The 14,011-nt window shown below is 43.4% G+C and overlaps 1 protein-coding gene across 1 annotated transcript in view; it reads right to left on the bottom strand.

Annotated features, from left to right (window-relative positions):
* LOC115194770 (uncharacterized) overlaps window positions 1-14,011 on the bottom strand; it is a 519,835-nt gene that overhangs the window by 306,305 nt on the left and 199,519 nt on the right. The window contains exons 20-21 of the mRNA XM_029754698.1: window positions 13,957-13,977; window positions 13,757-13,831 (exon numbers count right to left, since the gene is read on the bottom strand). Of these exons, the coding sequence (XP_029610558.1) occupies window positions 13,757-13,831; window positions 13,957-13,977 (96 nt within the window). The remainder of the gene's footprint in view (window positions 1-13,756; window positions 13,832-13,956; window positions 13,978-14,011) is intronic.

Below are 14,011 nucleotides of genomic sequence, written 5' to 3'. Positions count from 1 at the left end.
CACTGATGAAGTTTTTGTGAACAAACACTGACATGCCCGTGTTTGTTCCTGAGGGGATGTGTTTTCTTGGTCTTGGATCCACAGAGTGACAGCAGAATGTTCCATTTATTCTATGGTTCTTTCCTTCCCTTCTTATTTCTGCCACCACGGAACGATCCAGAGCAGGGGGGGTAACTGGGTCATTCAACATCACTGTTATAGTGATAGGAAGAGACACAGAGGATTTTGCAACAAGTGAAACCAGCGGACTAATCCTGCTAGCATTAGAACTATCCATGTCAACCATGACCCTGTGACCTCAGTGCGCTTTCCTATAAATCATTATATATTATACTCAATATCATTATATACATTGTTCTATCATTATATTCCTGTGGAACAGAAATTATATGATAGTTTCCAAACTCAATCAGAAGCTGTTAATAAGTTTATTCATGTAGTTTAATCAAATTTTATTCAAGTAGTATATTTTCCATTTGCGATTATTAATAGTTATACATACATTGGAATTCTTTGTTGGAGATCTCTCATATATACTACAAAGAACACAGAGGTGTATATATAGTAAAACAGTCCTAAACAGAATAGGTGCTCCTGTCCTTCCTCCACCCAGTCAGCCTGCCCTACCGTCCTGTACCTCCACCCAGTCAGCCTGCCCGACCGTCCTGTACCTCCACCCAGTCAGCCTGCCCTACCGTCCTGTACCTCCACCCAGTCAGCCTGCCCGACCGTCCTGTACCTCCACCCAGTCAGCCTGCCCTACCGTCCTGTACCTCCACCCAGTCAGCCTGCCCGACCGTCCTGTACCTCCACCCAGTCAGCCTGCCCTACCGTCCTGTACCTCCACCCAGTCAGCCTGCCCTACCGTCCTGTACCTCCCTCTGGATGGCAGCGGTGGCAAAGTAGAGAGAGAAACCGATGAAGAGTGTGAGTCATGCTTGTGGCTGGTAACGGAGGAGAGTAGAGAGTAGAGAGAGACAGGACGGTGCTGTAGGACATGCTGGTGCTCTATTGTTCCTGTGGGGATGTTTTCTTGGTCTTGGTAACACAGCAGGTCCTGTGTAGTTCCCGAAGGTCCTGTAGGCTAGACAATAGAGAGGCAGTGAGAGAGACTGGTCTGTTGCCAGTCAGAGAACAGTGCACCAGTGTCCTCTGTTCAGCAAAGTTGTTCTCTCCCACACCGGATCCAATTTCAACGCGCGGCTCAGAGGCCGCATACACAAATTCTATTAATTTATGGATCTCTGAAATCTCACTGACCTTAAGACATTGTTCGATCTGTTGCGGGGCAAGACAGAGTGAAAATGATAGACTGCCAACAAATCAGGTGCATGTCGATGCTGAATGTGGGCAGTGGAGGTGGGAGTGGCAGCGCAGTGCCCATTGAAGTGGGTGAGTCATGATGGTGGCTGGTATCCGAGTACAGAGACACGACTGTTGCAGCACAGTGTGTGTGTGTAGTCGGGGCGGATGCATACTGTGTGTGTAGTCGGGGCGGATGCACAGTGTGTGTGTAGTCGAGGCGGATGCATAGTGTGTGTGTAGTCGGGGCGGATGCATAGTGTGTGTGTGTAGTCGGGGCGGATGCATAGTGTGTGTGTAGTCGGGGCGGATGCATAGTGTGTGTGTAGTCGGGGCGGATGCATAGTGTGTGTGTAGTCGGGGCGGATGCATAGTGTGTGTGTAGTCGGGGCGGATGCATAGTGTGTGTGTAGTTGGGGCGGATGCATAGTGTGTGTGTGTGTATTCGGGGCAGTTGCATAGTGCGCGTAGTTGGGGTGGAAGCATAGTGTGTGTGTAGTCGGGGCGGATGCACAGTGTGTGTGTAGTCGGGGCGGATGCGTAGTGTGTGTAGTTGGGGCGGATGCATAGTGTGTGTGTAGTCGGGGCGGATGCATAGTGTGTGTGTAGTTGGGGCGGATGCATAGTGTGTGTGTGTGTATTCGGGGCAGTTGCATAGTGACCGTAGTCGGGGCGGATGCATAGTGTGTGTGTAGTCGGGGCGGATGCATAGTGCGCGTAGTTGGGGCGGATGCATAGTGTGTGTGTGTGTATTCGGGGCGGATGCATAGTGTGTGTGTATTCGGGGCAGTTGCATAGTGCGTGTGACCGACACCACTACAGCTGTTAGTCGGAGGCACGCCGCTTTTTCATCGTCAAACCCTGTGTCCTCCGTTCCCTTTTCTTAAATATCATCATATCATCATATATACACAATATCATTATATACATTATACTATCCTTATATTTCTGTGGTGCAGAAATGATCTGATAGTTCCGAACACAATCAAATACTTTTTGAAGTTTATTCAAGTAGTTTATTCAAGTTGTTTATTTAAGTAGTTTATTCAAGTAGTTTATTTAAGTAGTACACTATATTTGCCATTTGCAAAATACCTATTAACAGTAATACATGCATTGGAATTCTACGTTGTAGCTCTCTCAGATAAAGTACTTAACACACATCGAGGAATACAGTAAAAATACGCCCAGATTGGTAATATTATTAAAAAAACAGTAGTCATAAATGTCCGTCCTGTACCTCCCTCTGGATGGCAGCGGTGGCAGAGTAGAGAGAGAAACCGATGAAGAGTGTGAGTCATGCTGGTAGTGGAGGTGCTCCTGTCCTTCCTCCACCCAGTCAGCCTGCCCGACTGTCCTGTACCTCCACCCAGTAGGTTTGTGTTGGCTGTCCATGTCAGGTCGGGACCCACTGGGAAAACACTAGTCGAGTCAACGTTGTTCACACGTCATTTCAATGATATTACGTTGAACCAACTTGGTAAAGATGTTGAATTTACATCTGTTCTCAGTGGGCAGAGATGTTTATGGACCGACAGTGGCCCCCTTCACTCACAGTAATGTCAATTACTATTTATCACACAGAAGGGACAACTTCATTAAATACTTAAGGGGATGTAAGGTTAACCTCTCTTTCATTTTCCTTTGGTTTTGTCTTGTATCACACCTGGTTTCAATCCCATTCATTACATGTTGTGTATTTAATATTTTTATCTCGTCCCACCCACACTATTCAACAGCCAGTGAGAAATCAGAGCGCCAAATTCAAAACCACAAAATGTCATAATTCAAAGTTCTCAAACAAAGGAATATTTTACACCATTTTAAAGGTACACGTCTCCTTAATAGAAGAATTTGACAAAGTCCCAAAATTTCTGCAAAAGGTTAGTTCTTTATTCAGAGAGCTCTAAAAATCATACAACGCACATAGCCTTTTATACCTCACATTTGGTCATACCGTACCCCTTATAAATGAAGGGGTACATTCAGTCCTCCACTTCACCTGCCTCCTCGAGTTTCTTTTTTGTGAAGAAGGAGGGAAGTCTGCACCCATGTATTGACTATCGGGGTCTGAATCAGATCACTGTGAGGTATAGTTACCCGCTACCGCTCATAGCCACAGCGATTGAGTCAATGCACGGGGCGCGCTTCTTCACCAAATTAGATCTCAGGAGAGCGTACAACCTGTTGAGTATCCGAGAGGGAGACGAGTGGAAGACAGCTTTCAATACCACCTCTGGGCACTATGAGTACCTCGTACGGGTTGATGAATGCGCCATCAGTCTTTCAAGCCTTTGTAGACGAGATTTTCAGGGACCTGCACGGGCAGGGTGTAGTGGTGTATATTGATGACATTTTGATTTACTCCGCTACACGTGCCGAGCATGTGTCCCTGGTGCGCAGAGTGCTTGGTCACCTGTTGGAGCATGACCTGTACGTCAAGGCTGAGAAATGCCTGTTCTTCCAACAGTCCGTCTCCTTTCTAGGGTATCACATTTCCACCTCAGGGGTGGAGATGGAGAGTGACCGCATTGCAGCCGTGCGTAAATGGCCAACTCCCACCACGGTAATGGAGGTGCAGCGGTTCTTAGGGTTTTCCAACTACTACCGGAGGGGTTTTAGTCAGGTAGCGGCTCCCATTACCTCACTGCTGAAGAAGGCCCGGTGCACTTGCAGTGGACAGCTGAGGCAGACAGGGCTTTTAGTCACCTGAGGGCTCTGTTTACCTCGGCTCCAGTGCTGGCCCATCCGGATCCCTCCTTGGCATTCATAGTGGAGGTGGACGCGTCCGAGGTTGGGATAGGAGCCATGCTCTCTCAGCGCTCGGGTACGCCACCGAAGCTCCGTCCCTGTGCCTTCTTCTCGAAGAAGCTCAGCCCGGCGGAGCGAAACTATGACGTGGGGGACTGGGAGTTGTTGGCTGTCGTCAAGGCCTTGAAGGTGTGGAAAAATTGGCTTGAGGGGGTTAGACACCCTTTTCTCATCTGGACTGACCACCGCAATCTGGAGTACATCCGGGCAGCGAGGAGACTCACCCGTTTTGTGTTTACCCTTTCTTACAGACCAGCCTCCCAGAACGTGAAGGCAAACGCATTGTCCCGACTGTATGACACAGAGGAGCGGCCCATGGATCCCAGTCCCATACTGCCCAGAGGTAAGCTACACCCCTTACCCGTTCTACAACGGCCTTGGTCGCACCTGTCGGTGGATTTTCTGACTGATCTTCCCACCTCACAGGGTAACACTGCGATCCTGGACGTTGTGGATCGTTTCTCTAAGTCCTGTCATCTCCTCCCTCTGCCCGGTCTCCCTTCGGCCCTACTGACTGCGGAGGCCTTGTTTTCACACGTCTTCCGGCACTACGGGGTGCCTGAGGATTTAGTGTCTAATCGGGGTCCCCAGTTCACGTCTAGGGTCTGGAAGGCGTTCATGGAACATCTGGGGGTCACGGTCAGCCTTACTTCAGGGTTTCACCCCTAGAGTAATGGGCAGGTGGAGAGAGTGAACCAGGATGTGGGCAGGTTTCTGCGGTCCTATTGCCAGGACCGGCCGGGGGAGTGGGCGGTGTTCGTGCCCTGGGCCGAGATGGCACAGAACTCGCTCCGCCACTCCTCCACTAACATCTCTCCCTTCCAGGGCCCCGGCGTACTCCGTTTCTCTCCGTGCTTCATTCCCTGCTCTCATGCGAGGGATACGGTCCGGAGGAGAGGTGCTGGGTTCCGGTCGAGATTAAATGTTGACACAGTCTCCGACACATTTTTACCATGATGGCAGTGTCCCACGGGAGATGTTTAACAAGGTCCCTAGTAGCGATCTATAACCTTTCCCTGCTCTCATGCTGTGGGGCTTTTCACTCTTCCTCATGGACCTGTGACAGGCAGCCCTCACTGTGATCTCACCTGTCAGATACTCCCCTATCAAATACTCCCCTGTCAGATACTCCCCTGTCAGATACTCCCTATCAGATACTCCCCTGTCAGATACTCCCCTATCAGATACTCCCCTATCAGATACTCCCCTATCAGATACTCCCCTGTCAGATACTCCCCTGTCAGATACTCCCCTGTCAGATACTCCCCTATCAGATACTCCCCTGTCAGATACTCCCCTGTCAGATACTCCCCTGTCAGATACTCCCCCGTCAGATACTCCCCTATCAGACACTCCCTATCAGACACTCCCCTATCAGATACTCCCCTGTCAGATACTCCCCTGTCAGATACTCCCCTATCAGATACTCCCCTATCAGATACTCCCCCGTTAGATACTTTGTTAGATACTGTGTAGAAGACATGAATAACAATTATTTTTAGCGTGCAAATATAGCTACAAAGCATAATTTAACCAAGCTAACGAAAATACACACATTCTCAGGTAGATTCTGTCAAGATCATTTTACGAAGTAACTTGCTAGTTACAATTAATGGTTAAATTAGCTAATATGATTGTAGCTAGCTACAGTTAATGGTTCAATTAGCTAATCTGATTGTAGATAGCTACAGTTAATAGTTAAATTAGCTAATATGATTGTAGCTAGCTACAGTTAATAGTTAAATTAGCTAATCTGATTGTAGCTAGCTACAGTTAATAGTTAAATTAGCTAATATGCCTGAAATATCCCTGGAACGTCACATCGTCAAACCACAGCTCCTGTACCAGATGATGGTACTCTATATACCGGCTGTGGAACATCACATACCACAGCTCCTGTACCAGATGATGGTTCTCTATATACCGGCTGTGGAACATCACAAACCACAGCTCCTGTACCAGATGATGGTACTCTATATACCGGCTGTGGAACATCACAAACCACAGCTCCTGTACCAGATGATGGTACTCTATATACCGGCTGTGGAACATCACAAACCACAGCTCCTGTACCAGATGATGGTACTCTATATACCGGCTGTGGAACATCACAAACCGCAGCTCCTGTACCAGATGATGGTACTCTATATACCGGCTGTGGAACATCACAAACCGCAGCTCCTGTACCAGATGATGGTACTCTATATACGGGCTGTGGAACATCACATACCACAGCTCCTGTACCAGATGATGGTTCTCTATATACCGGCTGTGGGTCATCAGGACGAGGTGAACCCACATGGAGCGCTGTCGCTGCGTTGATAGATCGTCGCAATAGCCAAGAGTTTCCTCAGTTTGCAATTCATGATGGAAATACAGGAGGAAGACATCACTATTTACAGTCTAATACACTCCCTCCAAAAATCGAAATATTAGCGGGAAGACATTTAATTCGGTGTCAAGGTGTCAATAATGTTGTCTTTTAAAAAATGTGACTATTATATGCAAATAAACAATTAAATATATTTTCAGATTTTTTTCTTTGGGCTAGGTGGCAGTATTTTGAAGTTTGGATGACAAACGTGTCCAGAGTAAACTGCCGGTTACTCAGGCCCAGAAGCTAGAATATGCATTTAATTGGTAGATTTGGATAGAAAACACTCTGAAGTTTCTAAAACTGTTACAATAATGTCTGTGAGTATAACAGAACTGATATGGCAGGCAAAGACCTGAGGAAAATCCATCCAGGAAATGGGATTTTTTGATGTGAGTGGTTTTCCATTGAAACATTTACATTTTAGTCATTTAGCAGACACTCTTATCCAGAGCGACTTACAGTAGTGAATGCATACATTTCATTTCATGCATTTAAAAAAATATATATATATATATTTTATTTTATTTATTTATTTGTACTGGCCTCCGTGGGAATCGAACCCACAACCCTGGCGTTGCACACACCATGCTGGCGTTGCAAACACCATGCTCTACCAACATTACTGTGTGCGTGCTCTTCGTTGTTTTTCCTTTCTATTGATTACGCTATTGTCCGGTTTAAATATTATCAATTATTTAGATAATTGACAACCTGAGGATTAATTATAAACATCATTTGACATGTTGAGCCAGTGAATTACTGAACAAAACGCGCCAACAAAACAGAGTTTTGGGGATATAAAGAGGGACTTCATCGAACAAAATGACCATTTATTGTTTAGCTGGGACCCTTGTGATTGCAACCAGATGAAGATCTTCAAAGGTAAGTGATTTATTTTATTGCTATTTCTGACTTTCGTGACTCCTCTACTTGGTTGGAAAATGTTTGTATGCTTTTGTAAGCGGGGCGCTGTCCTCAGATAATTGCATGGTATGCTAATGACGTAAACCCTTTTTGAAATCTGACAAAGCGGCTGGATTAACAAGAAGTTAATCTTTTAACCGATGATTAACATTTGTATTTTCATGAATGTTTATTATTACTATTTCTGTAATTTGAATTTGGCACTCTGCAATTTAACCGGATGCTGTCGAGGTGGGACGCTAGCGTCCCAATGATCCGAAAGAAGTTTTAATATTTAAAAAAAGCTTCAATGACTATTAAACCATGAATAAATTAATGAAATGGAGAATGGATTCAACTATTTACCCGTTTAACCAGTCCTTCATACAAACTTGCTGAATTCTTGATGCACAATCGAAGATGCTGCCATGCTGCCATATTCTGCCAGCAGCCCACAAGCGAGTCACAATTTACCGCTATCTAGTGTAGACAGGCATCACCCTCTATCTAGTGTAGACAGGCATCACCCTCTATCTAGTGTAGACAGGCATCACCCTCTAACTAGTGTAGACCAGGCATCACCCTCTATCTAGTGTAGACCAGGCATCACCCTCTATCTAGTGTAGACCAGGCATCACCCTCTATCTAGTGTAGACAGGCATCACCCTCTATCTAGTGTAGACCAGGCATCACCCTCTATCTAGTGTAGACCAGGCATCACCCTCTATCTAGTGTAGACAGGCATCACCCTCTATCTAGTGTAGACAGGCATCACCCTCTATCTAGTGTAGACAGGCATCACCCTCTATCTAGTGTAGACAGGCATCACCCTCTATCTAGTGTAGACAGGCATCACCCTCTAACTAGTGTAGACCAGGCATCACCCTCTATCTAGTGTAGACCAGGCATCACCCTCTTCGACTCTCCGGGTGAAAACTCAACACCAGACACTTTGCTGATTCCTGCTGTCAGTCATTACTATGGTGATTTATTTATTATTTATTTATTTATTTATAATGCCGCTGACCATAGCTCAAATAAACCTTGTCGACGATCAAAATACTAAATGTAGAGATGTTTTATTGTTAAATGAACATGGTTAGTATTAGTGGATTAAATACATCAAGGCCTACTGCTTGGAACTGGATATACTGACGGGTTATTTTATTATTGACCCCGTAGCGTTTGATTTAAAAACCAGGTCAGTTATCCAATAGTAATACATGCATCAATCCACTGAACCTGTTGACCAATCATCATCAATCCACTGAACCTGTTGACCAATCATCATCAATCCACTGAACCTGAGGTTGGCCAATCATCATCAAGCCACTGAACCTGTTGACCAATCATCATCAATCCACTGAACCTGTTGACCAATCATCATCAATCCACTGAACCTGTTGACCAATCATCATCAATCCACTGAACCTGTTGACCAATCATCATCAATCCACTGAACCTGTTGACCAATCATCATCAATCCACTGAACCTGTTGGCGAATCATGATCAATCCACTGAACCTGTTGACCAATCATCATCAATCCACTGAACCTAAGGTTTAACTGCATGAGAGTAACTCTTTAGAAGCTATACTTGTTGTTATAAAACGAAGTGCTGAACAATATCCATCAATGTCCTTGCTGCTTATAGTCCTTATAGTGTGTAATATCTTTAACTCGGTCAGCATGTCATTACCTGCTGCTTATATATCCTTTATAACAGACTGACGACCTGTCTCCATAGCTCTATATAACAGACTGATGACCTGTCTCCATAGCTCTATATAACAGACTGATGACCTGTCTCCATAGCTCTATATAACAGACTGATGACCTGTCTCCATAGCTCTACATAACAGACTGATGACCTGTCTCCATAGCTCTATATAACAGACTGATGACCTGTCTCCATAGCTCTATATAACAGACTGATGACCTGTCTCCATAGCTCTATATAACAGGCTGATGACCTGTCTCCATAGCTCTATATAACAGACTGATGACCTGTCTCCATAGCTCTATATAACAGGCTGATGACCTGTCTCCATAGCTCTACATAACAGACTGATGACCTGTCTCCATAGCTCTATATAACAGACTGATGACCTGTCTCCATAGCTCTACATAACAGACTGATGACCTGTCTCCATAGCTCTATATAACAGACTGATGACCTGTCTCCATAGCTCTATATAACAGACTGATGACCTGTCTCCATAGCTCTATATAACAGACTGATGACCTGTCTCCATAGCTCTATATAACAGACTGATGACCTGTCTCCATAGCTCTATATAACAGACTGATGACCTGTCTCCATAGCTCTATATAACAGACTGATGACCTGTCTCCATAGCTCTATATAACAGACTGATGACCTGTCTCCATAGCTCTATATAACAGACTGATGACCTGTCTCCATAGCTCTATATAACAGACTGATGACCTGTCTCCGTAGCTCTATATAACAGACTGATGACCTGTCTCCATAGCTCTATATAACAGACTGGTGACCTGTCTCCGTAGCTCTATATAACAGACTGATGACCTGTCTCCATAGCTCTATATAACAGACTGGTGACCTGTCTCCGTAGCTCTATATAACAGGCTGATGACCTGTCTCCATAGCTCTATATAACAGACTGATGACCTGTCTCCATAGCTCTATATAACAGACTGATGACCTGTCTCCATAGCTCTATATAACAGACTGATGACCTGTCTCCATAGCTCTATATAACAGACTGATGACCTGTCTCCATAGCTCTATATAACAGACTGATGACCTGTCTCCATAGCTCTATATAACAGACTGATGACCTGTCTCCATAGCTCTATATAACAGACTGATGACCTGTCTCCATACCTGTCTCTATCACAGGTCACCAAGGAAACAGTAAGGTAACACTACCTACTGACATTCAATAATGTTAAAATATTACACTGGAGTCACGTTCTCACACAATGATGTCCTAGTTTATTAAAACAAGAAATCATCAACACATGGAAAATACCATTCAACTGCATATACATGATCAATATATAAAATATAGTGGGGTCTGAATTATTGACACCCTTGATAAAGATGATAATGACTGTATAAAATACATCAGCATATAAAATACAGTGGCGTCTGGAATTATTGACACCCTTGATAAAGATAATAATGACTGTATAAAATACATCAGCATATAAAATACAGTGGGTCTGGAATTATTGACACCCTTGATAAAGATAATAATGACTGTATAAAATACATCAGCATATAAAATACAGTGGGTCTGGAATTATTGACACCCTTGATAAATATGAGCAATTATGACTAAAATAAATAATTTAAATACTGAGCTATATTCTCTGCTCAACAACATGAGTCAATTGTTTTATTTTATACAATTGATCTGAGAAAAATATTTTTGTTTAACAAGTAATATTTATTTTCTCAAAAAGGTCTAAATTATTGACCCCCCTAAAGATTCTAATAATTAAAGTACTGAAAAGTATTTGGTCCCATATTCATACAGTGACTACATTAAGATTCTGAAGATTTAGGGGTGAACATTTATTTGAAAAATAAACAATTGTATTAGTTTAAAATAATATAATTTACAATTTATTTTGAGCACACAATAGGTCAGTATTTTATTTATTTAATATAGTCATTATTACTAATCTTTAACAAGGATGTCAATAATTTCTGACCCCTCTGTATACTCTCAAGGCGAATATTGACATGTTGAAGATAAAATATAACATTTCAATGAATAGCTACAATAGAAGCTGACAGGTTGAAGCTACAATAGAAGCCGACAGGTTGAAGCTACAATAGAAGCTGACAGGATGAAGCTACAATAGAAGCTGACAGGTTGAAGCTACAATAGAAGCTGACAGGTTGAAGCTACAATAGAAGCTGACAGGTTGAAGCTACAATAGAAGCTGACAGGTTGAAGCTACAATAGAAGCTGACAGGTTGAAGCTACAATAGAAGCTGACAGGTTGAAGCTACAATAGAAGCTGACAGGTCGAAGCTACAATAGAAGCTGACAGGTCGAAGCTACAATAGAAGCTGACAGGTCGAAGCTACAATAGAAGCTGACAGGTCGAAGCTACAATAGAAGCTGACAGGTCGAAGCTACAATAGAAGCTGACAGGTCGAAGCTACAATAGAAGCTGACAGGTCGAAGCTACAATAGAAGCTGACAGGTCGAAGCTACAATAGAAGCTGACAGGTCGAAGCTACAATAGAAGCTGACAGGTTGAAGCTACAATAGAAGCTGACAGGTTGAAGCTACAATAGAAGCTGACAGGTCGAAGCTACAATTGAAGCTGACAGGTTGAAGCTACAATAGAAGCTGACAGGTTGAAGCTAAAACAGAAATATAAACATTTCAACAAATGGTTTTATCAGTCTTGTTCACAGGAGGCTGCTGAGGGGAGGAGCCTCATTATAACGGCTGGAACGGAGCCAATGGAACGGCATCAAACATGGAAACCATGGAAACCACATGTTTGATGTATTTGATACCATTCCACTGATTCCTCTTCAGCCATTACCACGAGCCCCTCCTCCCTAATTAAGGTGCCACCAGCCTCCTGTGGTCCTGTTGATATACCTGTGATTATCAGGTACTGGACATAAGAGGGTCTGTAACAGATTCTAACAGGAGACCTTAGTCCATCATTCCATTCAATTCAACACTATCAATTCCTGAGGGGGATTAGAAAGACATTGTTTATGGGGAACACATATATAGAATAACCAGGAAATGGATATAAACCCATAATACAAACATGGGTAGTAAAACTTCAAAAAGTAAAGAACTAACTACTGGAAGTGGATTATAGAGTAGTGACCAACACGTTGATCAGAGGACTCTGTCTCACCAAGATTCATATCACTCAGTTATATACTCAGAAACTCAGCTTTGTTAGGTGGGATAGGTCTCTATAGAAAGTTACTGTCTCTCTATAGTAACCCTATAGCACATAGTTAAATTCTGTAGTAACTCTTCCTCCCCTCTCCAGCTCATCCAGATCATCCTTCAGTAAAAGCTTCATCTCCATCTCCTTCTCAGGAGCAGACTTCCTCCCTGAAGGTATTGTCTCACTACAGAATTTAACTATAGAAACTCTTCCTCCCCTCGCCAGATCATCCAGATCATCCTTCTGTGGTCCAGCAGCCAGTAAAGGCTTCATCTCAGGACCAGACTTCCTCCCTGGACCAGGAGCAGACTTCCTCCCTGGTAAAGTCTCCATTTCCATCCCTTCAATCCCCTCAGACTCTATTAAAGATAGAAAGGATGAAGGAACAACATCAGAATAAACTGACCAGACAGAGAGAGAGAAAGAGATAATAAACTGACCAGACAGAGAGAGAGACAGATAGAGATAATAAACTGACCAGACAGAGAGAGAGACAGATAGAGATAATAAACTGACCAGACAGAGAGACAGATAGAGATAATAAACTGACCAGACAGAGAGAGAGAAAGAGATAATAAACTGACCAGACAGAGAGAGAGAAAGAGATAATAAACTGACCAGACAGATAGAGATAATAAACTGACCAGACAGAGAGAGACAGATAGAGATAATAAACTGACCAGACAGACAGAGAGACAGATAGAGATAATAAACTGACCAGACAGAGAGAGAGACAGATAGAGATAATAAACTGACCAGACAGAGAGAGAGACAGAGATAATAAACTGACCAGACAGAGAGAGAGACAGATAGAGATAATAAACTGACCAGACAGAGAGAGAGACAGATAGAGATAATAAACTGACCAGACAGAGAGAGAGACAGATAGAGATAATAAACTGACCAGACAGAGAGAGAGACAGATAGAGATAATAAACTGACCAGACAGAGAGAGAGAGACAGATAGAGATAATAAACTGACCAGACAGAGAGAGAGAGACAGATAGAGATAATAAACTGACCAGACAGAGAGAGAGAAAGACAGAGATAATAAACTGACCAGACAGAGAGAGAGACAGATAGAGACAATAAACTGACCAGACAGAGAGACAGATAGAGATAATAAACTGACCAGACAGAGAGAGAGAGACAGATAGAGATAATAAACTGACCAGACAGAGAGAGAGAAAGACAGAGATAATAAACTGACCAGACAGAGAGAGAGAGAAAGACAGAGATAATAAACTGACCAGACAGAGAGACAGATAGAGATAATAAACTGACCAGACAGAGAGAGAGAGACAGATAGAGATAATAAACTGACCAGACAGAGAGACAGATAGAGATAATAAACTGACCAGACAGAGAGAGAGACAGATAGAGATAATAAACTGACCAGTAATTCTAGGAAACATTAGAATCATAAAGACTGATTACTTTGGGAAGGAGTCTGTGTTTTCTGTTGACCATCTGGAGAGGTGGAGAGGGATTGGATGGTCTCTTCAGCTTTCCCTGAGGACAAGAACAGATAGTCAGAACACACATGTTGGTGAGCAAACCTTAAAAACATGACAATGCACACACATGTCAATACACACACACACACACACACACACACACACACACACACTACTTACTCAGCTTTTCTTTGAGTTCATCTGTAAAAATTAAATAAAGACAGTGAGAATTAAA

Source organism: Salmo trutta, chromosome 5 (assembly GCF_901001165.1).
Source record: "Salmo trutta chromosome 5, fSalTru1.1, whole genome shotgun sequence".
NCBI classification, from domain to species: Eukaryota; Metazoa; Chordata; class Actinopteri; order Salmoniformes; family Salmonidae; genus Salmo; species Salmo trutta.
Note: the sequence above shows the minus strand (reverse complement) of the source record. Positions and strands in the feature narration are given on the sequence as shown.